The 26,734-nt window shown below is 38.4% G+C and overlaps 4 protein-coding genes across 7 annotated transcripts in view; 3 read left to right on the top strand and 1 right to left on the bottom strand.

Moving 5' to 3' along the window:
* Positions 1 to 7,865, top strand: part of LOC110041914 (5'-nucleotidase-like) — a 25,266-nt gene extending 17,401 nt beyond the window's left edge. The window contains exons 14-24 of one of the 3 annotated variants that reach the window (XM_089297268.1): positions 7 to 81; positions 655 to 754; positions 845 to 976; positions 1,521 to 1,889; positions 2,169 to 2,240; positions 2,389 to 2,484; positions 3,054 to 3,116; positions 3,535 to 3,609; positions 5,301 to 5,360; positions 5,761 to 5,818; positions 6,148 to 7,865. In XM_089297268.1, the coding sequence (XP_089153394.1) occupies positions 7 to 81; positions 655 to 754; positions 845 to 976; positions 1,521 to 1,889; positions 2,169 to 2,240; positions 2,389 to 2,484; positions 3,054 to 3,116; positions 3,535 to 3,609; positions 5,301 to 5,360; positions 5,761 to 5,818; positions 6,148 to 6,170 (1,123 nt within the window). In that variant the 3' untranslated portion in view covers positions 6,171 to 7,865. Of the gene's footprint in view, positions 1 to 6; positions 82 to 654; positions 755 to 844; positions 977 to 1,520; positions 1,890 to 2,168; positions 2,241 to 2,388; positions 2,485 to 3,053; positions 3,117 to 3,534; positions 3,610 to 5,300; positions 5,361 to 5,760; positions 6,048 to 6,147 lie in introns of those variants that run through there. The other 2 variants (XM_089297269.1, XM_089297267.1) reach the window with 2 other exon arrangements.
* On the bottom strand, positions 7,697 to 12,572 carry LOC110041911 (protein SYS1 homolog). The gene is made up of 4 exons (XM_020747237.2): positions 12,411 to 12,572; positions 12,260 to 12,327; positions 10,574 to 10,613; positions 7,697 to 10,010 (listed from the first exon to the last, which is right to left on the bottom strand). The coding sequence occupies exons 1-4, from the start codon at positions 12,570 to 12,572 to the stop codon at positions 9,810 to 9,812; spliced, it is 471 nt and encodes a 156-aa protein (XP_020602896.1). The 3' UTR covers positions 7,697 to 9,809.
* A 153-nt stretch (positions 12,573 to 12,725) lies between these two features.
* LOC110041909 (ATPase WRNIP1-like) lies at positions 12,726 to 18,788 on the top strand. Its single transcript, XM_089297270.1, has 6 exons — positions 12,726 to 13,391; positions 14,020 to 14,214; positions 14,794 to 15,032; positions 15,404 to 15,870; positions 16,777 to 16,856; positions 17,485 to 18,788. The coding sequence occupies exons 1-6, from the start codon at positions 12,726 to 12,728 to the stop codon at positions 17,779 to 17,781; spliced, it is 1,944 nt and encodes a 647-aa protein (XP_089153396.1). The 3' UTR covers positions 17,782 to 18,788.
* Positions 18,789 to 19,412: 624 nt separating this feature from the next.
* Positions 19,413 to 25,233, top strand: LOC110041832 (dihydroorotate dehydrogenase (quinone), mitochondrial-like). 2 transcript variants are annotated; one of them, XM_020747156.2, is made up of 8 exons: positions 19,413 to 19,563; positions 20,500 to 20,739; positions 21,188 to 21,387; positions 22,657 to 22,918; positions 23,749 to 23,868; positions 24,160 to 24,313; positions 24,586 to 24,745; positions 24,855 to 25,233. In XM_020747156.2, exons 1-8 carry the CDS (start codon positions 19,561 to 19,563, stop codon positions 24,913 to 24,915), a joined length of 1,200 nt encoding a protein of 399 aa, XP_020602815.2. In that variant the 5' UTR covers positions 19,413 to 19,560; the 3' UTR covers positions 24,916 to 25,233. The 2 variants fall into 2 exon arrangements, with proteins under 2 accessions (XP_020602815.2, XP_089153398.1); XM_089297272.1 differs by lacking the exon at positions 19,413 to 19,563 and adding an exon at positions 19,582 to 19,647.
* Positions 25,234 to 26,734: the final 1,501 nt, after the last annotated feature.

Raw genomic sequence — 26,734 nt, forward strand, 5'->3', positions numbered from 1 at the left:
TAACAGGAGATCTAAAGAATGCTTAACCAGCGGTCAAGATGTGAAGGAAAATGGCTGTGATACAACTCAACATGTCAGTTGGTGAGAACATATGTTGTGTAGACAGCATGGAAAGATCTGAATTGATAACATTTGTAATGAGAGCCTTACAGTCTTTTGAAATGTTGAAGTGAAAAAAGTGTAGAACACTGTCCATCTCATAGCTGTCAGTTGAAAATATAATAACCATGTCATTAAATATTGACCCACAACTGACACACAAAGTTGATGCCAGCATGGCTAAAATTTTATGTTTTGCTCTTCAAATGAGGCTAATAAAAAGGTTGTTAAGTGCTGTAAATTGCATTGCTACAGTAACAACTCAATTGAAGTCTGGCAAATGACAGGAAAATACAATTTGTTCTATGAAAATGTTGGGTATTTCAAGAGAAGGGAATGGTGTTAAATTTGGGGTTTGATTAATCGTAGGGGATAAAACTAATTTCCCCTCTGGTTTGATTAATTTGAGCAGGGAAAACATGTATCTAATCTATGATGTTTTACCCACTGCAGTCCCTGGGGGCTATCCATGGCCCTTTAAGGTTTAAAAGAATGGACTACCCTTCCAGTTTTCTCTTAAACTTAAAAAAATGTTATCTTTGCTCTTTTTTACAGGCGGCATAAATCATCTAACGTTATTGATGATGGGGCCATAAGGTCATCACAGGAAATGTTTCTTAACTTGGAAAGAGAGCATATAAGGATTTCACCTCAGGTTGGTATTGCAGGGTTAAGGCAGTACTGTACAGTTCTTGTGTTAGTTGAGGCTGTAATGACACACTGAATAATATCAATTCCTTGTTAGGTGGAGGGAAGAATTGTAATGGTCACAGATGCAGATATGGGTGGGAATTCTGCTGCTTCTAATTTAGACAATGAAACTGTGCTTCAAACTGTACAAGTGAATCCAACAGAGAGTCAAGGTGAATCCAGAATGGTATGTTTCAGTTGTATATCTCTTTTTCTTAAATATTTGCCAGGTTTACTTAGTGATAAGGCCCTATTGTGTAGACACATCTTAGTGAAGTTCATTTCTTCCTAACTAAACAGCTTGTGTCTTCAACTTCATTTCCATGCTGTTGAAATTTACTGAGACAGTCTCCAGTGTGAGAGGAGTTAGAATGTAGCTGGTGCATTACATAAGCCAAATGGCATCACTTGGTACATTAAACAAGCTCAACAGCCCAACACTGTGTATTGCACAGCCATGCTAGAGGCCTCACCCATTTTCTTTTAAAGGCGTTGTATAAATCTTACCCACTTTATTCTGTGAGTGATCTTTTTCCCTGGGACCACAACTTTTGGGCCTTCCACTAGACAATTACTCACAAGTGTACTTTTGTTCCATGGACTGCACCTTTCACATTTGGTCGGGTTCGTTTGGTTTTAGGTTGGAAACAGTCTGTAATGCTGTTTTATGTTTCTTTTAACATCATGATGGTGGTGAATGTCATTCTCATTGTCTTTGTTCCACGCTTTAGAATGAACCCAGTACGGGAAGTGATCACTCAGAACAAATTAAATCACTTCCTGATGAGTCTGAACCCTCAAAAGGAAATAATGAGGATAACTCAACTAGTCAGGTTGACAAAAAGGATGAAAACAACAATCTGAAAGAGACAGCAGGTGAGGAAGATTCCTCTTCACCTGACAAACCAGGTTGTGAAGTGAGAGTAGATCAAACAGAGGATACTACAAAGGAGAACCATGAAAGTATAGCTGATGAACAAATCAAAGAAAATATACAAGGCAACCAAGAGTCACAGGAAGATGGCAGTAAGGACCTCCCTCCTACAACTGAGGACAGTGGTGTTTCACTTGGACAAGAAATTGATGATTCGTTGCAGTTAGTAAGTCTTGTCTGTCACATTTGGAAAGGCATGTCAGGAGACTGAATCAATTTGTAATGAATTTAACATTACAAATTGTCATTGAGAGATGAATTATAGGAGATTGCCTTAATATCATATAATTTCCAGTAGTTAAGTTTTGTTCACAGATTTTGGTTGCACTCTGAAAACTGATTATGCCCAAAGGTGACCTAAATAGGAGTCTACTCAGACCCTTTGTTACTATTAGTATTTACACATTTTATTGATGTTATTTAAATTAGTGAACTTTTTCTTCAGGGACCAGACCTGGCAAGTGAAGATGAGTACTGGAATTTGTGGGAGGCAGTAAAAGTTGATAACATTGATGTGGTAACTGCAACAAATCAAATATGTGATAAAACTTGATTCTTTTACTAGTGTATTGCCATTAATCCCCAGGTTTGCAATTGGGGATTGTCAGTCAAGAGGGAAAAAGCTGTATTACCATTTTTGAATGGTTAACTTTTGCTAATTTCAGGTACAAAATCTTCGCCAGGATAAGAACATCAGATTTACACGATTTCAGGACAATAAGACAATTCTTCATCTTGCAGCAGAAAGAAATGCTGTGAAGGTAGTGACTGATTGATAATTTGTATTTACGCTTTGACAAGTAGTTACACATTGCTCACAACAGTGTCTTTGTGATTGAAATTATGGCTCTTCAGCCATTCATCGTCATAAATTTCAATTGATTGTTGATTACCTTAAGGAAGATGTGTTTTGGTTAGTGAAAGGGTCTCCACAAATTCTTTCTGCCACAAGCTATGTGTAGTAATTGTTGACATCAAAATATCTGGGTGGCTTTAAAGAAACCTCACAGAAGTGTCCTCAGATTCACTCGATATATAAGCAGTGATGATGATCATCAGTGACACAAACTACTTGGAAAGAGTATTTGGAGGTCTCCCAACTGGATTCAAACCTATCACCTTTCCACTCTATCAAGACACTGCCACTAAGTTATTCTACACACAAGTCTCCTGTAGCTCAGTGGCAGGGCATCAAAATAATGTGGAGAAGGAAATAGGTTTGACTCTTCTTGGGAGTAACTGGATGATTTCTGTTTGTGTACCTTAATTGTGTCAGTTTCTTCTCCAACTGCCTTTGTTTGTAATTTGAACTTAAATGTCATTTTAAAAGGTTGTGAAGTACTTGCTGACTGATGGCAGACTGGATCCTAATGTCAAGGATGAAATATTACAGGTATAGGTTATTGATAAGGTTCTTCATTTGTTTGGAGTATCAACATACCCTTGCTATGAAAACTATCAGTTGCTGACCTTATTTCCCACAAAATACAGCTCATGGGAGATTGGCCAAGAAAGGCCCTACCTATATTCATTAGCGATGCTACAATATAGGAAGTTTAAGTAATGTTAATCCTTTTAATTTGTATATTTCAGAAGTCTATCAAATAAATTTTGTTATACCTTTGTAAACATATTTTGAAAAACCAAAATCTGAAGAAGTTTAAAAAGGTCAGTGTTGCCCTCCCCCCCTCCAAAAAAAAATGATTGCTTTAGTATAAGTAAAAGAATGTTACTCTAAGTGCTAGTTCTGTTTTCAGGTTACAATTAATTTAACAGTGTTCTACATGCTATAATGTATATTGTATATTTAGGGTGTTCCTCTTCACGGTGCAGCTGAATATGGATCAGTGGATGCTGCTAAAATTCTTTTAGGACATGGAGCGGAGGTAAATAACCCATTGTACAATATCTCATCTTGATCATATCTTCTGTATCATGTATTACTTGTTAGTTGATATTGAAGAGACAAGTAAGAATCCTGCTGGTGATCACCTTTGTTTTAGTTGGCAGCTGGTACCTACCAACAGTCTTGAGGTCCCTATGCAGGATATTAGAACTCACGCTCGACCTGCTTTCAATGTGTCAAGATTTGATAGCTCACCTTGTAGGACAATTCTGGGCTTGAATCCCATTTTAGTGTTGAAATGTATATTTTTTTTCAGGCTAAATTAGCATTTAATTGGCTTAAGGACGTTCGTGCTAATTGTCTCTGCGCATCCTTACTGCGCATGCAAATTTACGCACCACGTCATGCATCGATGCACATGCCAAGTAATAACATGATCAATGATAGGGCAGATGGCCACTGCTATAGCTTTGCCCGGATTTATGATAATTCCCCTGAAATAAAACTGCACATAGATTTTTGTTCAACTTTGTCCAATGAATATTTATCATATGAGAACTTTAATTATGAAATAAAAAAGGGGGGTGCCCATGCTCGTTAAGGAGCAGTGAGGCGTTGAAAATGTCCCATTTTAGCGTTATTTAATGCTTATTAGAAGAATGCATTCCAAGTTACTGTAAACTCTTTGTGAGCCCAGACTCATGGAAACACGCCTCAAACTACAGTCAATACTTGTGTCGGACACAAGTAAACTTTTTGAGTTTGATTTTGACAGACAACTGAATCCTTGTTAAAATATTGGAACCAAATTGCTTGCCACAGCTCTCAAACTGCAAAATAGAAAAAAGTACAGTGAAGCTGTTATTTTCCTTATTTATTCAATTTTCAAACATAGAAATCAGATCAGTCTTTTCTCATGCAAAGCTAATGATTAGTTGGTTAAAATGACTGGAAAAAAATTTGGGGTGCCCAAGCTCGTTAGTAAGCTATAGCCATTTTTCAACTGACAGAACTCAATATCAGGGCAAATGTTTTCAGTGTGCGCGTGCATGAACGCACGCTAATGACGCCATAAATTATGCACAGTAAGGATGCACAATGCAATACTGGGGAATGACCTTAATGATCCTGGGCATTTGGCGACCCCTTTTGATGGATCATTTTCTCTACTGATTTTCTATGTTTAGTGAAAAAATAAAGAAAATCTATCAATTAGAGGTTTGAATTTTTTGAAAAATGCACCATTGAATTCCATTCTTTTTAGCTCTTTGTTTATCTTTGCAGAGGTTTCAAATGTCTCTTACAGGGTTAAGACCTACAAAAAGGATGGCAACACTTGGAATTATTTACACAACAGACTCACTTCTACAAAATATGACTAAGATTGTTTGCCTCCATTGACCCACGTTCAGTATTTTTAACTATAAACCCCTGTACAGTAAACCATGCTGAATTATCTGCACCAATTTTTCAAAATCAGGGTAGTTTTCCCCATGCTTCATCTCTGAAACAAAGTTGGTGACCTCCAATTTGTTTTACATTTCTGACACAAGTAACTCATTATCTGACTGCAGAAAAAAATTAAAAAAGATCCATTGACTGGAAAGTTTTCGCGTGAACGTCCTCAATTGCTTAAACGTTGCCAAGATCAAAGATCATCTCATCTGTTCAAAAACAGTTATTTTTTTTAAAAAGCCTCTCATTCAAAATCTAATTTTAACCCAACTGTAGATCAACAAGCAAGACCTTATTGGAAACACAGCCTTGCATATTGCTTGTGAACATGATCAGGTAAACAAATGCACTGAATGAAACAGTATGTGGTAAAAATGTCAAGGTTCAGGGTTGGCCAGGGTTTATATGGTTTACAGGGGGATTTCAAATCAATACAGGTGTACAGTATGTTGATGCCAAAATTGGGCCTTTTATGAGTATAAAGTTTACATGGTTTTTCCAAATGTTGTTATTGTGTGTGAATTATAGGGGAAATTTTGGGTATAATGGGTTTTTCTTTTCGGGTTTAATGGTATACCACCAACCCCCATGGCCAACCCTGATCATGTTATTCATGCTCAGGCTATTGTTCTTGGAGGTTTGGGCTGGTACTCAAGAATTCAGCTTTTTCAAATATGATATAGTAGCTATTATTTATTTTTTTGAATTTTCAATTATTAAATGCTTGTTTTCGTAGGGTAAAATGAAAATATTCCTTGTTGATCAAGGAGCAGATACAACTGTAGTGAACTCAGGTAGTGTAATGAGTCTGCACTTTCTTCTTTGGTTTGATTAAATTTTTAAATAATTCTTAACAGTATAATATTATGGAATAACTGGGCCAAAAAATCCCTTGAATATATCCCTTGCTTTAATGTTCCCCACTTGATATATCCTTACTCTGTACATTCAATGTTCTTGGTTCAAGATATCAATTTTTAAATTATTTAGGAGATCATCCATTTCAAGTATATCTTCATCTTGATCTACACTGAATATTTTTTACAACTTTTTTTCAATTATTTGATGAAGATCAGATAATGAAAAAAACATTGATACATTTTTTTTAATTCTTTTCTTACAGATGGTGAAACTCCTGCTGTTTAGATAGTGATAAATTACAGTACTATAGCTGCATTTTTATAACTATCGAGTATATCCGAGTGGCCATTGGAAAGTTCACAGTTTGATCAACTTGGCTAAGCAGAACATGAACATGTTTTTTCACATGCTATTCAATGCTGAAACGAGTACACTGCTTTCTGCCCATTCTGTTGACTTTATTAACCACCAGAAACCAATGCTGACATTCTGGTGATATTGTGAAACAGAAACAGAACTTGGGTTGCTGCTCCCATTGACAATATGTTTTTTTTTCTTTTCTGTCATTCAAGGCAATTGAATGTATTGTTCTGATGTAAACTATAATTTTAAAATCTTAATCCTTCTTAGATCTCTTGGTGTTGAAAACAATTTACTTTTGGAACTTTACAGTCTTTAATCAGGGGTTTCATGAATGTTTTTAGTAGGAGGGCAACTGGTTTTCACAGGCAAGCAAAACCTTTTTGAACTGGGCTTCTGTAGAAGAAAAGCTTTCCTTTAGACGGTCAAACCAGGTGGGCAAAATCATCCTCACAGCCAGTTAGTTTGCCCAATGCCTGGCTCTTAATGAAACCTGCAATTTAATTATCTCAACATGTGGATTTGTGACATCAAAACTCCAGTTGATCTATTGAGTCATATACATCTGTGGTGCTATTTAAGCATTTGAAAGATCAGCTAGTTGACAAATGGCAAAAGTCTTTTCTCTTATAAGTTGTGCTATTTTGTGTCGCTTGCATCAGTAGTGCCATGTGTAACTGTCCAGTATTATTCACTGTTTTGTGTCATTGAACAAGCCTGTACAATGTATACTTGTGTCTTGTGTATTTCTGTACACCTAAGGATTAATATTCAGTCTCGAAACACAAACAAGAAGTTCTAGTTAGTATAAAATGGATGATACCTCCACACTAAACACCTTTTGGGTGCAAAATGTTACTTCTGTTATGCCACGTTGTGATGTCAAGTGTCTCGCAGACTGAGCATTCTTCAAAATCTCTTCAAACCAAAATATACCAACGACAAGTACAGGATAACTTTAGTTGCTAAATATGTTCTAACAGAAAAAGTTTTTGTAAAATGAAAGCACATTTTACCATTTTACTGTCTGTGCTGTTGAAAATTCACAGATTGTCAGTTGTTTATTCTTTGATAGCTGACTGATAACAGAGTGTGGGAACAGCCATGTTCCTTTAACATGGGTCCAGACCTTCTTGGTTAAAAGCATTGCAACACTCTTTAAAGGAGCTCAGTCATGGTATTTTGAGTTATTTTGGCCACATACAAAATTACCTTTAAATTGATGGAAACCTGAAAATGATAGTTTACTAAAACAGAAAAACACCAAAGGGATAATAATAAATAATAAAGGAACAAGGATGAGTAAAGATAGAAAAGATTAACAAGGATTAAAAATGATGAACAGGAAAAAATTTAGGCTAAACTTTTCAAGATGTGCAAACTGTGATGTAGCTCCTTTAAGTTATAAATGTTGAGTCTGTTGAAATGGGGTGCTTAAAGTAGTCAGGAAATGTCTGTAAAAAGTGACTTTATTGTTATAACCATAGTGTTTATTTATTCTTAATTTATTGAATAGATGTTCATATTTTAAATACTACGTGCAACAAATTAATCTTTAGTTTTTTAATGTTGATGATGCAAATAAATTTTATTACCATTTTGGTATACATATATTAATAATTTGTTTCATGAAGTTGTTTCTGGCACTTTTTGTAGTGGCAAGTAGACACTCAGCTTAAAACCTCAGCTTGAAACCTTAAGCTATTCTACCCTGAAACTCTGACATGAGGTTGACTTGTGGCAAGTCTACTCAATATTTTTTTCCTTTTTCGAGACTACTCAATATTAGTAGATTTCTACTAGCATACTAATGCAAATGCTGTAATCTGATTGGCTGAGCCATTGCACACTATCAGCCATTAGTGTGCAGTGGCTGGAGGTCATCTACAAAATGGCGTTTTTTCATTTTCCCAAAGTTTTGGAGGAAAACTTTGATACAAATGGATATGAAGTGATAGTTGATTCCGTCTTCGGCCTCATCAACTATCACGTCAAAGAAATCTCAAGCTCATAATCTAATTGACAGAAATCTTGAGCTCACAATCTATTGTGAGCTCAAGATTTCTATCGTGTGATAGTTGATTAGGGTGGTCTCCCTGTGGAGCCTGAGTCAACTATCATACATAGAGATTGAAAGTAGATAATCTAATCATTTTAGTATAAATCTACTAGTTGTTTACAACTTTATCTAAATCCTCTTCACATACACTTCAAAAATGCATTTTGTTGACAAGTGCACTCTGCTAAGCTACTTACTATCTACGACAGAATAAATGCAAGTGGCATAGCTAATAAGACAATGGCATTTGTGATAGAAGGCCAGTAGATTTATACTATTTGGTGAAAGATTCTGATTGTGAACATGTAGCTCTTGACAGGTAACATTCCTCTTGAATGCATAACATTTTATACAGTAATTATCATTATTACTAATCCTTGTTTTCTGTGAGTGCTAGTCAACTTGGCTGCACCTTGTTGACTATTTACCCACAAAAAAATGTCAAACAATCATTTGATTGATTTAAATTCTTGAGCTCAGTCCAGGTTTTAAGACCAGAATTTGCCTTCAACCAGTAGCCCCTCAAGCAAGTTTCTGAAAAACTCAAAATTACTAATCCCAATATTAGCCCCCCCTTCTTACCCTTACTCTCTGCCCTCATGACCCGAGGTCAGTGTGCTGTACTATTGCTGTTACACTTGGCTGCAAGTACTCAAACTTCTGGCACTTGCATTACCACACGACCATAATGTTATATATCTAAATACCGGTATATCCAATAGGGGAATCTTTGTTTACCATTTTTGTCTCATCAGCATAAACAATTCAGGTTCTGACCAAGGTACAAAAATATTAGTTCTGAATATTGAAAGGATGCAGCATGATTAACTGTCCCAAAGAATTTGAGCCCTATGTATTGAATACTTTTTGTGCAATGTGGGCTTAAAGACTCAAATTTTACGAAGAATGTATGTTATGAGCTCATTAGCGCTTTTGCTGCAGTTTTTAAAAACCCATTTCTCCATGAATACTACACCCAAATAGCCAAAACGTTCACACTTACTAAGTTTAACAAACTCTTTAAATGTTTGAAGTCAATTTTTGTCTAGAATGATGCCTTCACTGCATGAAGTCGTATGTTTATGAGGAAAAATGTGAACTATGATATTGGCAAAGATTTGCCTATAATATTTAAGAAAACAGTCATCTGTTGATTTAAGTACAGGCTTGCAGTTATAGTGAAGGAAGATAGTTGAGATACCTAGCAAACTAGCCATAACATCACGGTGTCCATACGACAGATGACAGATGTTATAGGAGAGTTACACTCGATCTGAAATGCACCTTTGTCTCCTAGATGAAGAAATAGCACACTGCACTTGCACAGCATGTGATGCTGTATATGTTGTCCACAGTCTCCATCTCACTTCTTGCTTGTGAACAATCCCAGACCCTTTCAAATACCATTCTGAGCCCTTGCTTCGCAAACACCAGCCTTTCTGCTCCCCTTTACTGTGTCACTACCCAGACACGAACAGTAAGTGATAGCTGAAAGTATCTTGATGTCAAACTGTGGACTTCACTGAAGAAACTGAGACGGGAATAGCTTTGAGTTCTGCTCTCATGCAGACAAACTCACCCATCACAGCCATTAGGGCCATGCATGCTAGATTTAGTAGCCACCATGTCCATGATTTTGGAAAACCAGCATAAATACTACAGAATACCAGATGAATAAGGTGTGCAGTGGCAGCAAAGTCAAGACACTGATGACAAAAATACAGCCATTTCATATCAATTAGTAAAGAAAATATTGTACTTTTAGAGCAGTTTTCAATTAGTGTCATAAAAGCAAAACTGATCACTAGCCAGTTACTAAGGAGGCAGACAATTCAATGAACCAATCAAAACTGGAGGCAAATACATGTAGCGGATGCAAAATGCAGGAAAGCATGTGGGAGCGAGTCACCATTGGGTTTAGTTTTCCGATTGACTGACAAAGTGGTGTGAGTTCTATTACCACCCTTGAGGGTGAAAACACTGACAACTTCTCACTTCTAAGCATGAATACTAAAGTGAAAGCTAGGGGTGAACTCTGTTGACCAACATCTCTGTGTGAACTAGAAAGTTGGGTGCAAAACCTCCACAATTCTATGATAACCAAATCGAAAGTTTGTTTTGGGTAAGGTTGCTTGCCATCTGTGTCAGAGTAAGGTACAGCTCAAAATAAGTACATGTGATTGCCCAAGTTTTGTGATTTGCAAATTGTACGAAATGATGTGCAGATGTTTAATATTTATCATTGCGGTAATTAAGAAATTCAACTTACTTGTTTTGCTCTTCTGACAATCACCCATAATCCACCAGCCCTAACATCAAATTAAAAATTCAATTATCATATTGTACTGTAAATTAAAGGTCTATTGAGGGTTCTTGGAAGTTGATGATTATCAAAAGTAACTCACAGATGATCTCTCTGTTTGTTTTTTTCCATTCTGGGGAGGGCACTTGCAACACAGGCTACAAACCTGCCAGCAAAGTTGTACAATGTACTTAAGGTGGCTGAACACAGTTTTCAAGTGCCTATGCCTAATTCACCATTACTTTTAAATTATTTATGCTTTGGTGCCCGTTTTTGGCAAGAGTCAAGGATAACCACAGAAGCGTTTATTCTTGCATTTTGGCTAAGGTGTGTCCTGTTGCCATGGCAACAGCACTGGTTAAAAACAAGGCTTAAAAAATGGATTTGTTTATTTAAAAAAAATCCAGTCGTTAGATTTTTTTCATCATTTGCCCACTACGAATTGACATTAACTCCCTTCTGTCAACACTCTTCTAATAAAATTTTGACATAGATGATTTTCGTAATTTGCCGTAAATTGTTTTCACTGCATGTTCTGTATTATTAAAAATTCCCTTAGTCAAAATTCAGATTTTTTGTGATAGATCATTTGTGTGGTTTCTGAACCATTTTTCTGCCAAATTTCTTGAAATTCTAACAACTGGATCATTGCAAATTGGCAAGTTTCTGCGAAAGAAATCGGTCTCAATTTTAAGAGCAACTGCGCAAGCGCTGCATTTAACTGAGTTCTTTCGCTAACAAAGAAAAAGCTAAGAATTGCTGGGTTCTTTGCATTGTTACCTTTTCTAATATATCTTTGTAATAAGAGACTGAAGCCACCAATATACTGCATTCAAATATAGAGAAAAATAGCACAGACAGTGGGGGTCTTGAGTAAATAAAATGATCGCTGGATTGCTCTATTGACGGCATATTTGTTTTTTCCAATCCTTGTGCGTGCACTGAATTGCATCAGCAAAAGCACGGGCGAAAACTGTGTTTGGCCACATAAACAGATATGAGGGCAGCCAAGCAAAACAGATTTCACAACCTGGTCAGGAAGCTAGTGGATTTGGTCTGTCTTGACCTAGGTAAACTAGCAAGTAGGACTACTCCCTCTGTGGATGACCCCAATAGCTATACAACAACATTAAATATCGATCCCACCATAACTCAGAGGTGGGTCTCCAAAATCATGAACATCACACGCTCAGCCTGTGACTGGATCAACGAGGAATAACACTGATTTGTTGACAATTTTTGATACTATTTGGCATCTATGTCTGAAAACAATATATTGAATGCACTTCAAAGACCTTAACATGAACACAGCTGCAAACACAATCTGATTGCTTAGTCTGCTGAGTCTGCCAGTAGTCAGTCTAGCTAGTCAGTCACTGAATTCTAATATTTAACTTAACATCAGCATAGATAGTAGAAGACCAATACCGAACATTCTCAATCATTCATACACGGAACTTGACCGAAAATACCCGATAAGTCAACCAAGCATAAAGGGTTATCTTCTTCAGTGCTTCAGTTGTCATTTTCTGAATCGAAGCTGAATTCAGGAATATTGTACAAACGACTGAGTCTCAATTGCTTCATAAGTAAAATTCAAAAAAGACAATGGGACGCTTAAGCCTATTTCTAAGGATCGTCCAGCATACTTACCCAGTCAAAGTGTTTAGACAGAAGGCTGCCATCGTTATCTTTCCTTTAAACGATACAAATTGGAGTTCCTACGAAAAAGACTACATAGTTACAGAAATTCTGACAAGGACAGAGTTGGCAAAAAGATCAAATGTATCAATGATCATTTTACCTCGTAATGGAAAAACTGGCCTAGAGACCGCGTAGATCCTGCCCAGACATCAACTAGTACAACCCAAAACGCTAAGAATAAATAAAAGACACACTGAACGGCGACAATTTGCGAAACGATTAAGCAAGGGTCCCACACATAACTTCTAAAACCGGCCGCCATGTTGGAAGATGGATAGAACGGGAAAACATGACGTCATTTCCCTCAAAGCGAGTGCTCTTTGCCGACCATCTCCCCCATAGGCAGACCATAGGGCAGACAAAGATGGCTGGGACCTTTGAGAAAGACAATCTTATTTCACTTGATTGATTGACTATGTCACAAGCTACAAATCGCGTCGATTGTCCAATTTGTGGACGCTCGTTCTCGGCCGCTTTTGTGAACGAACATGTGAACAAGTGTTTGAATGCAACTCAAGCAAATCTGTCTCCATCGGCAGGCGGTCAAATCGAGGTTGATTCGGGAAACAAATCAACAACAGGAGCTGCTAGTTTTCCAGACAAGTCTCCTGGTACCTTAAGCAAAAGAAGAGCATCGAATGGGAACGCTGACTTGGCTAGAAGCCCCCAAACAACAAGCGCTTTGAATATTTTGAAGAGGAGTTCGTCAAATTTGGCGGGAAAATCAAGCACAAATCCGCCTTTGAAGAAACTGAAGTCACAAGAAACGACAAACACCTCCAAATCACCAGAAAACAAAAAGACAGATCACAACGCGCTCTTCACTTCGGGGGCTCAGGAATCAGTGTTAAGTCAACATTCAAATTCATATTTTCCAGACAAGAAAAGCAAAGATAACAGGAAAGCACAAAAATCAAATACCAGTCAGTTTACTCCTCTGGCTGAAAGAATGCGACCTAAGACCTTATCTGAGTATGTCGGTCAGTCTCAGGTGTTAGGAAATAACAGTCTTTTAAGAACCTTACTTGAGGCCAATGAAATTCCTTCTATGATCTTCTGGGGTCCTCCTGGTTGTGGCAAGGTATAAATAAGCATAGCCAGACCATTATGTTTTGGAGGACAGGGGTGGGGGGAGGAGTGCCCAAGAGAAGGGGAAAATTTCTGGAGCATGAAATTTTTTCTCACCTTTTTCTCGCCTGGGTTGTGCATGATTCTTTTAGGTGGGCAATAGCTTGCACTATAAAATTTTTGAAGTCAAACACAGGACCTAAATAGTAGAAAGCACTTGTTACATTTTTTTTTCCCCATGGCTCTCCTGACACGAGTTTTTTGCAGTCACTTTTGCTGTGGCGGAATTTTTTTCGGAAACTGCCCACCCACCCTCCTCAAAACATAATGGTCTGTCCCTTATTATAAGTTATTTGAACTAAGGTCAATGCAAACAGACTGGTTAATTGTTCTGGTGTTATGAAAAACTGACTTCCTTATTCTTTAATGAAGATAGTTCCATTGAATCTCTTCTTCAAAAACCTTGCAACTCAGGGTATCTTTTTTATGAGTTTTTTCAATGGGTACAGCACCAAAGGGTATGGTTTTTGAATGAGTTTAGCCTGACATGAGGTATACTATTTTGACAAATATTTTGTTTCCTTTATGTGGTAACATCATTTTAATATTGTATGTCGAACTGTTGCTATCTATGATTTCAGACCACTCTGGCTCACATTATAGCCAACTCTGCCAAAGCCAGTAACAAAGCTCGATTTGTACCGCTGTCAGCGACCACAAGTGGCATAAGTGATATCAAGGAGGTAGTGAAAGTGGCAAGAAATGAACTACAAATGTTTAAACGCAAAACAATTTTGTTTGTGGATGAGATACACAGATTCAATAAACTTCAACAGGTAAATATTGCTACTATGTAGATTGTGTTAGTGCAACATTTATTCATGACAATCACAAAAAGACAGTAGACATACCATCTTGATCAATCAAGTGACAAAAAATTCAAACAGCAAGTGCAGGATGGTATAGTTTTTTGGGTCAAATAAAGCTCCAGCCATGCCTAGATGGGTCTCGTTTAGAGGTTTTGTACAAATTTTCAGACAAGCACCTTTTTATATGAGTCCCCCCTTCACCTGGGAGGTAAGCCTGCCCTGTACTGTAAATCAACTGTCAATCAACTGATAGCTGACAGGCAGCTGTTATGGTAGCCTACTGCAGGCATTCAGTTCATATTTGGGCACTGCATAAAGGATAGGATTGGCACAAAGACTGAGATACAGAGTTTGGGTAAGGATTTTTGCCCATTTTTTTTTCTCCCACAAACTGTCAGTCTGGAACATTGCAACATGATAACCAATGTACACCCTTTATTGGTCAGATTTCTTTCTTCATAACAGCGAAACAGCATCATTAACTACCCATTCTACCCATTAATTAGTAATCTACAAATTACCTCATTGCTGCTCTGGTTTTTATAGGACACCTTTCTTCCACATGTTGAAAATGGAACAATTACATTGATAGGAGCAACTACAGAGAACCCATCTTTCCAGCTTAACAATGCTCTGTTGAGCCGCTGTAGAGTCATAGTGCTTGAGAAACTTACAGTGGATCATGTTGAGCAAATCCTGCGAAATGCCATGCACAGTATGGGAGTGTTAGTTGGTAAAGGGGATTCCCTAGATAAGAGGCAGAGAAATCTTGCACCTAAGGACAGGTATAAAAAGACCACTTTTCTCTTGACATAAGCAATATTCTAACTTATTATATGGCTAGCTCTGCAAGCGGGCAAGATAAACTAAATCTTGCACTGTGATTGGCTACCCAAGTGGGTTAGATGACCTGTTGTGTCCCGCAAGAAATAGTGCTTTTTTGCTATATAGTACCGTATATCCTGTATTGACCATTAGCTTATTTGGTGAAGATGGCTGAATATTGACCTTGTTCTTTTTTTGCTAGTTTATGGACTTCAACTCCTTCTCGTTCCATAAACACACAAAAAACAACTAGGCCAATATCCAGCCATCTTGACCTCACGCTCTGTCAGTAACCCATGTCTCTGTGTTTTTTTTATTTTATTTTTATCAGTGATCATCTTGTTGTCATTGAAGAGAAAGCTATTACAACTTTAGCAAACCTGTGTGACGGCGATGCCAGGATTGCTCTGAATGGTCTTCAGCTTGCGATACAATCACAAGTAGCTGCAGTGAAACAGAAAACAAAGGGACACGACAATGAACTTAACGGCCCATCTTCATTGCAACAAAATGGAGAATGTAACCTACTAGACTTCAGCTCTGCTGATACTCAAGGATGTGACGAGAAACAGATTGTTTGCGTCAATGTGTTGCATATTAAAGAAGGCCTTCAAAAAACACACTTGCTTTACGATAGAAATGGTGAAGAACATTACAACATTATTTCTGCACTACACAAGTCAATAAGAGGGAGTGATGAGAATGCTGCTCTGTACTGGCTTGCCAGAATGCTTGTAGGAGGAGAAGACCCACTCTATGTAGCTCGTAGGCTGGTGCGATTTGCCAGTGAGGATATTGGTATGTGCTTGGTTGATTTAAGTTGTAGTACACACAGTTTGTAGGCAGTGCTGTAGCTGTGGATATTGCAATAGTACTCCCAAGAAGTCTGGTTTTGGGCCTGGATGTTGTGTTCTTGGGCAAAACACTTGGATCATGTGTATTAAAGGCATTTGTGGTCCTAGTGTCAATTGATACCCTTGATTGACACTCCAACTACATCTTGATTAACACTCAGTTGACATCTCCATCGATACTTGGTAAACGCTCAGTGGACGTCTGTGTCGAAAGTCGGCTGAGAGTTGACTAATTTTCGCAGACATGCCATTGAGTGTCAATTGATACATATGAGTCAATTGACACTGCCGACTATCGACCAACAGTTGATCAATTGTCAATCTAGTGTCAACTGAGTATCAATCAAGATGTCAATGGGGTGTTGATCAAGGCTCGATCGAGGGTATTGATTGACACTCAACTCAACTCAACTCATGGATGCCTTTAGTACACATGATCCAGGCACTTGACTCTCACTGTACCTGTCTCCACCCAGGATTGTAAACAGAGACAGGCAAATTGCTAACTAAAGGCAACCTGACAGAAAAATCTGCATTGTGGATGTGATTTACTAGTTGACATCCAATCTAGGGAAAGTAATGATATTACTACATGTGGTTGCTTCATGCGACAGACCCCAGACATAAGCACCAGCACCAGCAGGCCTTCTGACTTTTAATTCCTAGCCAGAAGTCAACGTACTAACCACTTTGCCACAGCATGTCTATATTGGTGTCCCATTCAAATGGATCTCCACACCATATTATGCTGTGTATTCACTATTTGGAGCCTTTGCAGTACATTACTGACATGCAAGATGGTTGTGCAGGGGATTCCAAATTGCTTTCTTGTTAATATTTCTCCTCTCAGGCTTGGCAGATCCACAGGCCTTGAACCAAGCTGTCGCAGCTTACCAAGCTTGCCATTTTATCGGAATGCCAGAGTGTGATGTAAGTACATGCATGCAATGTTTGGTAATTTTTTATAATTGTTAGCAGGAAAAGAATGCCCCATTCAGGGTTTTCATAATATTAAGGGCCAAACCTTTCGGGCAAAAATTGGACTCATGAACCACCTGTGGACACACTGCTGATCAATACTAAGACTATCATCCTCGACCTAAAAGAGGGATAGCCATGACGACAAAAATTAAGGGCCGGCCACTGGGCAAATTGACCAGCTGTGATGATGATTTTGCCCACCTGGTTTGCTCATGTAGAGAACCATTTTTGTTAGAAAGAAGTTCAGTTAAAAAGTTTTGCCCACCAGTGAAAACATTAATGAAACCCCTACCAATTTCCATTCTATGGTCTTATCCACTAATCTTACGCCCATGTTTTGGCTGCTTGGTTGTTTGCTTACTGAGGTGCCACTAAAAACGTACTGGATGTGAGATTGGGGTAAGCTTTTGTTAATGGGTATTTGATAAATGATGAAGTACAGTTCCATGGTAAAATCAGGTGCAATAAAGTAACATTTAACAATAAAAAATCCAATGCCAAATATCATGTCTATTGTAGATAATAAAATGGCAAATAACAGAAAATAAAACTAAACATAATCTCTGCCTTTAAACAGGTGATCCTCGCCCAAGCTGTAGTCTACCTTGCCAGAGCTCCAAAGTCCATTGAGATATATAATGCATACAGTGAGGCTAAGAAGTATGTGAGTGGCTGGGAGGGTCCTCAGCCAGCAGTGCCCTTACATATCAGGAATGCTCCAACTAAGCTGATGAAAAGTTTAGGATATGGTGCGGGGTACAAGTACAATCCTGCATTTGACGAACCTGTTGATCAGACGTATCTGCCTCCAGAAGTACAGGGCGTTGACTTTTTTTCTTGGAGCAGGAACAAGTCCAGTAAAAAAGACTTGTAGAAACTTGCTATGCTCTTGTCATATCAAACAAAAACGTTGTCATTAATTATTCTTAAATTCACAGTCTTTAGATCTTTGTAGGACAAGTATAAACATGCTAAAGAAAAGGTCCATTTATAGAGCAACAATCAATAAGAGAGTAAACTTGTGTTTAATAGTCTTTTCAATTAATTGATAAGAACATAACAATAGAGAAGTTAAAAAAATTAAATAGTATTTTATCAAGTAATTTTAAGATATAAAAGTCTGAAATGAATTGCTTGTTAATTTTGTAATGATGTTTTGTTATCATAGGGTGCGTTCCTTTGGGATGATCTGGATCAGGATCAGTGATCCAAGATCTGTGTGGATCATGGTGCATCAAAGGAACCGATGAATCCACTCTGGTTATGGATTCATCGGTTTCTTTGATGCACCATGATCCAGACAGATCTTGGATCACTGATCCTGATCCAGATCCCCCCAAATAGGAATGCAGTCATAGTCTATATACTGTCAGTGTGATATTTTACATATTATTATATGGAGAAGAGTGTTTTACTGGGAACCAAACCACTCGTAGATTTCATACGCCACTTCATCCGGGACCCGAGTGGCGTATTTTCCGTATGTCACCTTTGTGAGTGTCGTATCGTTCAATGACGTCACGATTCCCGCCTTTTGCTTTTGTTGAATTGGTTTCTCCATATAATAAAAAGAACATTACACGTTGGCTCGAAGATATGAATTTTATGTTCTCGTGGCAAGAAGATATTGTTCTTGCTACTCGAACATAAAATTCATGTCTTCTCGCCACCGTGTAATATCCTCTATATATGTTATGATAGATACTCCCTATAAGATAAATGTCGTGTACGAAATGTGTAAACTTTTTTGGTTGTTCCTTTCTTTGTTCAGATTTGTTCATTTTGTATTTCAGTGTTGTATTATCACAGTTTTTGTGCTACCTTTCTCCCTTTGCTGATGGTTCTGTTGACAATATAATAAAGTTCCCTAGACGAACAGCACACACTGAGATGCACTCTGTTGAATTTTGGGTTGTGTCCACACGTCAACCCCCCTGATCTCTGGAACTGTTGGAAAAATCATCCATTGACCAATTTTCTTCACTGTTTGCCTTTTAAGCCCAGCAGTCTACACTCCCTTGTTTCTGAGTTCCCTTCCCCTCTGATCTCTGCCCTCTAATATACATGCACAGAAACGTAGTATTGCGTCATTAGTTTTACACCGGTCTGGACTTCATCCCTGTGTTTACAAAGCCTGCGAACAGGCTCCCGGTTAGGACGGAAAAAAACACATTCGGCGAGCGCGAAATATGTATGTATGTAAACAGAAGAATTCGGAAAACAGAAGAATTCGGAGAGCGAAGCAATCGAGGGTCACCGGAGGCTGTTCGCTGGCTAGTGTTTACAAAGAAGTGATGGGCAAAATCTGCCATTCATTGCCATATGAAAAAATGACCAGTCAAGAACACCGCTTCTGTAACATTCTAGGCTACACTGTAGCGGAAACAAATAATTTTCATTCATTTCTTTCACTGATCTTGTTCACCCACATTCTGCGCGAAAGACATCCTCCCCGCTAATGGCGTCTCGCGCGAGTTTCACGCTTGGCGGGAAGACATCGAGATGCTCGTCAAGAGCTTGGGAACTAGCATTCGTTTCAAATGGGGGACAGTTTGCACTTGAGGGTTTGATTTTCCACCAGCTTCAATTGCACTATCTTCATATTCACCGTCTCTGAGTAGAATTTTCCTGCTCTCTTAAAAGATTTATCAAAATGGTGAGTTTCGCCGATTTGTTTGTCAGTAGTCCGGGAGTTCGCTTTTCGCACGTGATGACTTTTCGAGGGAAATTAAAGGACAAGGTTTGTTTTCGTGACTCCTTGATTCACCATTTTTTTGGCCTGCAAACTGTAAAAACCTTTCTGTGAATCGTAATTTAAATATACTCCGTGAAGCGTGTATTCTGAGAAATCTTGAAAACGAAGTTTGAGTCGTGAAATGTTTCGTGACTTGGCGACAAACTACTCCCTCAGCAGGGAGGAGGGGGTGGGGGAGGAGGTGCGTGTGGACTAGTGTGATACTACTACTACCAATATGCCTCAAAATTGTGAAACGTTTGATACTTATACCTAAAATTGAACCATGTGTACTAAAGGCATCCCTGGTCGAGTGCTGATCAACACCTGGATAATTTGATACCCTTTATGGGCACTCAATTGATACTTGATCAAAACTCCATGGACACCTCAGTTGACACTTGCTCAACAATCAATCAACTCTTGATCGTCTTCTTGGTCAGCAGTTGATCGATAATCAACTAATTTCTGAACGATGCATATGAGTCGGTCTACACTCACCCAACTATTGACCCACGGTTGATTGAGTGTCGATCAAGTGTCAGTTGAGATGTTAATGAAAGGTTGATTGAATGTCGACCAAGTATCGATTGGGATGTTGATTGAGTGTTGGTGAAGATGTTGACGGCTGGTTGATTGAGGCTAGCTGCTATCAATTGATACTCAACAATGCCTTTAGTACACATGATCCAATTAGATTATACATTTAATTCATGTCTACAGTATGAACAGATGTAGACATGAATATGGCATATATAAGAATACCATTTTTTCCTTGAATTAAAGATGAAAGTATACCAAGAGACATGTAAGATATTGCATCATATTTAATACTGCTTGTGTCCTTTTCTACTGCAGTCCACATTTCGACAGGGTATAATAAGAAGTCTCGTTAAACATGGCATAGCACTGGTGGGATGTACCGCAGTTCTAGGTACAGTACATTTCTCAGCCAAAGGAGATGAGAGATTTTACAGATCCATTCTCATGCCTGTTGTTATGAGAGTGCTGGAACCTGAACGTTCTCACACATTTGCTGTGTGGCTGGCTTCTAAAGGTCTAGTTCCTATGGACCAAACTGGTGATCCTGAAATACTGGTAAATGAAAACTTGATACAACAGAAGTCTAGACTGGTTCTCAGTGAGCTCTCTCTTGGAGATATACTATCTTAGTTGTTCCCAGGGCCTATTTCAGTCTTTTCTTCCTACCCCCTTTTGGATCCAGAAGGGGCATGTCCACACCCTTTTGAGTGCATTTGCTGCTTCTAAGACTTATCTTAGTATCACAATCTTTGGTTTTGATAAGAGAAGTTTAATAGTCTCTTCCAAGCATTCAGTTAGTTGGGGTGCAGCACAGAAAACAGTGCTTGCTGCACCCCAAATAACTGAGCACCTGGAAGAGGCTAGAAGTTTAACATTTAACAAATGTAACATTTATTAACCTTTTTTTGCAAATACCTACATCTTGCTCAGACAGAACTGTTGTTTAGTCATTTTTTAGTCCTTCAACAGATGAAGTAAACTTTGTTGTTCAATTTCTATCCAGGAAACCACAGTGTTTGGTCTCCCATTTCCAAATCCCATTGGCTTGGCAGCAGGTTTTGACAAGCATGGTGAAGCTGTAGATGGAATGTTAAAAGCTGGATTTGGTTTTGTAGAAATTGGAAGTGTAACACCATTGCCGCAGCAGGGTAATGCTAAACCAAGAGTGTTCAGACTGAAGGAGGACAAAGCTGTTATTAATAGGTGGGAAATGCCGTAATATTCTTGCACTTTGATATAAGCAATAAACATGAATAAATTAATTAAACTTAATGAAAAATGTGGTAATCTAAAAATAATATTTCACCTGCAGACCTTGCATACAGGCCTTGCACAGTGGTACCTAAGAGCCTAATTTATTCCTGGGGGGATTCCCATTTAAAAAGGACGGGGCTACTTGTCATACCTTTTGGGGGTTAAAAGGTGTGTTCATCTTTGAAAGGTTCACAGCAGGAGCTTTTGTGATACCTTTTAGGGTATTGAGCCAAAAATATGTGGCCGCAGGAGATAATGTTTTATGTAAGAATTGGTACCTCAAAGGGGAGGGAAAAAATTCAAGCCACGTCCCCAAAAACAGGATCTTGGTACTTCCCATTGAGGGGTTCATTTCAAAATTTCAGCCAAGCACCCCGTCCTTTTTATATAGGAGTTTGCCCCCCCCCCCCCCCAGGAATTTATTATACAGACACAAGTGTTTTACTGGAAAATACACCACTTGTAATACTTCATCTATACCTGAGTGGCATATTTTCCATATCTTGACTAGTGAGGATATTGATGACTTCATTTCCCTTCTTTGATAATTATTGTAAAAACTGTCTTTGAATGCTCTGAATTGCATGCACTAATTGAATTAACCATGGTTGCAGAGCTCAGGCACTTTTTACTAACACCTGCCAACCTATCCAAAGATCAGCCTGCCTTTTTCTATAGGATTTTGCCAGTGAGGCCATACAGTATAACAGTGATATTAGATATATAATGATAGTATGATAATACTACAACATTTCTTCTTTTGTTAGAAAGTTTAAAAGGGAGGGTATGTGAAGGCTTGTCCTCATTTCTCAGACCTTATGTGCTATTATGTGCTAGCACTATTATGTATTTCTCAGATCGATACTCTCAATCTATACCCTCGATTGACATCTCGATTGACATCCCAATCAATACTCTGTTGACACTCTATTAAAACTTGATCGACAGTCGGTCGACAGTCGGTCGAGTGTCGACTGACTCATATGAATTGAAAAAATTAAAAAATAGTCGACTGTCAACCTAGTGGACTGTTGACCAAGATGTCAATGAAGATTCAATCGAGTGTCAACCAAGGTGTTGATGGAGAGTCAATTGAGTATCGATCACAGGTATCAGTCAACACTCGACCGCAGATGCCTTTAGTACACATGATCATCCTTGTGTCTTCCTTTATCTACATAAGCCTCTCATTCAACTGCCCTTGCATTTTCTTACTAGATATGGTTTCAACAGCCATGGACACGAGGCTGTCCAGTCACGTCTAAAACAGCAGATACAAGAAAGAGGTCACCCTCCTGGAATCCTGGGAATAAATCTGGGTAAAAATAAAACTTCTGATAATGCTGTGGAGGATTATGTTAAAGGAGTGAAGTGCTTCAGTGGTCTGGGTGATTACTTGGTTATCAACCTTTCATCACCAAACACGCCGGGCCTTAGATCACTACAAGGCAGACAAGAATTAGAAAAACTTATAGATAAGGTACAGGAAAATAAATATTATTACATTCTAATGTACATAAAAGATTTTGTTGAATTGATGAGTTAATACAGTACATTGAGGGTGTTCTACAACAACAACAACAACAATCCTTGTTATCAAATATTCATAAAATGTTAACAATCTGCAAATTTATAGCAACAGCTAAAGATGGATGGATATGGCCTTGAAGTCAAGTAGAGATGAAGACCTGAAGTAACCCTGTCAATCTTTCTAGCCCCTTACAAGCTTCTAACATGCACTAATCACAGACACCAGATCATCAAATATTTGGAATTTAAGGTTTGGTTTTGTAGAAGGAAGAAAATTGAAAAACCTTGGGAAAATGGTTAAAGAATGGACTATAATTGTGTGTAACAAATTCAACCCACATATACACGTTGCCACATTGGTGGGACAAGTGCTGTCGCTACTGTGACAGCCTGGTGCATTTTACTATTACAGTTATGTACAGTTCATTTGGCCTTCTCATTATCCAAAGTTGTGTTTTTTGTCTGCCACTTTGTTAGATCACAATGCCTCTCATGACCCGGCTGTACAAATTATTATCACTTAGTACTTCAAACTGATTGGCATCTTTGGAAACTGTTGGAACTATTGTTGATCCCCACTGGACTGGGGCATCCCTTCTAGGAGGAGCAGTTATCATAGTTGCTTGATGCAACACTCTAGACTGATGATGAATCAGCATTGCCAATCCATCAGGCTTAGAATGTGACATAACTGTAATGGCAACCTTTCAAATTATCTGGTAATTAAAAATAACATCTGCCTGGACATTTTTTTTCTCAATGCTGTCAAATTTTCTTCAGGTATTAGAGGTTCGTAATTCTTTGCCTAAAAAAGCACAGAATCCTTTATTAGTGAAGATTGCTCCAGATCTCACTGATGATGACAAAGAAGACATTGCAGCTGTGGTAACACGGGAAAAGGTTTGTTTTTCTTAGAGAAAACACGAGACAAAGCTATTTACTGGTGTGATTGTTGTGCTGCTAATGTGCTGTTGAGCCTTCATGTCTTGTGGTAGTTTGTTCCACATCCTTAAAGTACATGGGAAAAATATTGCAAAATATTGCGACTTGTCTGTGCCTCATAGATTAATTTATTATATTCCTCAGTCTTTGGCTTTGGCAAATAACTGACCTGCTCGTCACTGTCAGATCTCTATATTTTGCTCAACCTCATCCAATTAATAATTTGTTACATATTTGTGTTGTTTTCAGGGTGGTGTAGATGGTATCATAATAACAAACACAACTGTTGCCAGACCAGAGACCTTGAAAAGTGAACACAAGAAAGAAACCGGTGGTCTGAGTGGAAAACCATTGACTGAAATGTCCACTCGTACAGTGAGTGACATGTATAAACTTACAGGAGGTAAGTAAGGGAGTAAGTGATTCTTGTGACCTGTCAAAGTCATACCTAGTCTCTGTATTTTGTGTTTATCCAGTGAGAGACTGGATATGACAGCTAAGGAACTTGCCTCATACAATCCGCTCATGCATTGCGATTGGCTCAACAACATGCAAAATTAGTAGTGACCAGGTACGACTTTGTTTTTTATGTGATAAATATTCAAATCACTGCCCGGAGTTCATTTACTACTGTGATGTTGATTTGTTTGTTTTTGTTTTTGACTTGTTTTGCAGGAAAGCTACCTATTATCGGCGTGGGGGGAATATCTACAGGTCAAGATGCTTACGACAAAATTAAGGCTGGGGCCTCTTTAGTGCAGCTTTACACAGCCCTGGCTTATGAAGGGCCACCCATTGTGAAGAAAATTAAACGGGAACTTGCTGACCTTGTCAGGTGAGCAAGTCATAATTATAAGCCCAAATAGATATGTACAAAAATATGTGTAACACTTTTTGTCTGCTAATTTTCACACAATTTATGCCATTGTTGTTGTTTTTCATAGAAATGATGGTTTCAAATCAGTTGAAGAGGCTGTTGGAATTAATCATGTTAAACAAAGATGACCACTTGGCAGATTATTTATTGATGAGCAGCCAACAAACTCCTCAGGAAGTGGTCTCACCATCCAGTTGGCACAAAGCAGTCCTATCTTTTCTTTTTGATACTGTCAAAGAAAAGAGACTAAAGTGAACTGTGTTTTAGCAGATGTAACAAACAATTCAATACCTCATCAGATATGGAATCATTGGGCAGTAAAAGTTTGGCTTTTGCACGTAATAATTAATACTAATACTTACTAATTATTAGTAGACAATATTTAAATATGTTAAATGTAGTTAATGATATTGATGAAAACAAAAAGAGCAAAACCCACCAAATAACTAGTTGTTGTCGTTGTTTCCTTCTAGTTTAAGTGACCCTTGTTGTTTCTATTGGGATTATTGTCGGAAATTTTTTCCCAAGAAATTTGTAGGTTAAAGAATCCATTTTGGGGTTTGCAACTCAGGTTCATTTTAATCTCGGAGTGGTTATGACAAGTGATCATGACATTTGCTCATCTGCACAATGACTTTAGTGACTAAGAGTATTTCTTCTCTCCTGAATTGGATGCTAGGAAATCACCTGGTTACCCCCCAGCATTTAATTTGCCAGTACTAATAAAGATTGTAATACACTTGGGTGAAGGGGCCACTGAGAGTGTCTTACCCAAACACACAACACATTTACTCTACCAGTGGCCGACCTGAAGAGTCTAGTAGAATTAAACCACGAGGCTGGTGGACTCCCATATTAAAATGATAGGAGTGCGTACTTGAACCTTTTAGGGGTTAAAAAAGCGGTTTTGATACCTCTTGGAGTGTTCAGCCTCAAAAGGTCCACAGAGGGGGGCTTTTGCAGTACCTTTTATGGTATTGAGTCAAAAAAAATATGACAGGAGATAACATGTTGCTTTAGAATTGGCACCTTTTAGGGATGAAAAAAAATCAAGCTATGCCCACAACAGGATTTTGGTACCTCTTAAATTTTCTTTTCAAGATTTCTGACTAGCAGTCCCCGTCCTTTTATATGAGGTCTATGAGAGTCCCATGGGCCATGAGTTTATGGCATCTTATGCCAATAGCAGATGTGCATGTTGTTGCCATTTGACCAGCTACGAGAATTCCTTTTGTTTTTTCTTTATTTATTTAAATTTTGAAGCCCCAGTCATGCCCATGGCCAGTGGGGCTAAATAGCAGATTCCCTAATAGACCATTTTACAGTTGTCTGCTAAGAGACCTGGCCTTTGGATGGCAGTGAGGCTGGAGTTGACCTTGTTTTGATAGAGACCTCATTGTTTTTGTCATGTAAATACACCTAGTTAGCATCAGAACAACTTTTTTACACAACAAAAGCAGTGATGTCTGTATCAAAACAAGGTCAACTCCGGCCTCACTGCCATCCAAAGGCCAGGTCACTGAGCAGACAACTGTAAAATGGTCTGTTAGTGTAAGAAACAGAAAAGGTGGGCGATTCTGGTAGTTGTTGTGTAATAATTTAATCATGCAAATCATCTAATACTGTTTATTTACTTCTTTGTAAAATGTACCCTTATAAGGAGCCAGACCAACCTTGTTCCTAAGGTCTCTCATCTTACTGTTCCCTGGAGCAAGCGAGGAGAGTCTCTCCTCGCTCGCTCCAGGGTGCGGTAAGATGAGAGACCCTGGGAACGAGGTTGGAGCCAGCCCCCTGAGTGGTATCAGAAAACAATTTTCAAAACCTCCCTCCTCAAAAGGTACAGCCCATATATCCCTGTCAGAATGACGAAGAGAGCCTGCCCACCCACAAATCCATCAGGGCTGCCCAATAGTTTTCTAACAGATTAAGTAGAATGTTTATTAAAGA

This window comes from Orbicella faveolata, unplaced genomic scaffold, assembly GCF_042242905.1.
Source record: "Orbicella faveolata isolate gen_17 unplaced genomic scaffold, um_ofav_v1 contig_3, whole genome shotgun sequence".
NCBI classification, from domain to species: domain Eukaryota; kingdom Metazoa; phylum Cnidaria; class Anthozoa; order Scleractinia; family Merulinidae; genus Orbicella; species Orbicella faveolata.

What these genes read in the sequence shown, in the direction of transcription:
- LOC110041832 (XM_089297272.1), top strand. Translation starts at nt 19,618, where the DNA reads ATGACTTTTCGAGGGAAATTAAAGGACAAG. An exon ending in GAGGGAAATTAAAGGACAAG is followed by an intron (nt 19,648 to 20,499) that starts GTTTGTTTTCGT and finishes TTTCTACTGCAG; the next exon opens with TCCACATTTCGACAGGGTAT. An exon ending in CATGTATAAACTTACAGGAG is followed by an intron (nt 24,314 to 24,585) that starts GTAAGTAAGGGA and finishes CTTGTTTTGCAG; the next exon opens with GAAAGCTACCTATTATCGGC.
- LOC110041909 (XM_089297270.1), top strand. Translation starts at nt 12,726, where the DNA reads ATGTCACAAGCTACAAATCGCGTCGATTGTCCAATTTGTGGACGCTCG. An exon ending in AATCTTGCACCTAAGGACAG is followed by an intron (nt 15,033 to 15,403) that starts GTATAAAAAGAC and finishes TATTTTTATCAG; the next exon opens with TGATCATCTTGTTGTCATTG. An exon ending in ATTTGCCAGTGAGGATATTG is followed by an intron (nt 15,871 to 16,776) that starts GTATGTGCTTGG and finishes TTCTCCTCTCAG; the next exon opens with GCTTGGCAGATCCACAGGCC.
- LOC110041911 (XM_020747237.2), bottom strand. Translation starts at nt 12,572, where the DNA reads ATGGCGGCCGGTTTTAGAAGTTATGTGTGGGACCCTTGCTTAATCGTT. An exon ending in GCCAGTTTTTCCATTACGAG is followed by an intron (nt 12,328 to 12,410) that starts GTAAAATGATCA and finishes TCTTTTTCGTAG; the next exon opens with GAACTCCAATTTGTATCGTT. An exon ending in TGTCTAAACACTTTGACTGG is followed by an intron (nt 10,614 to 12,259) that starts GTAAGTATGCTG and finishes ATTTGATGTTAG; the next exon opens with GGCTGGTGGATTATGGGTGA.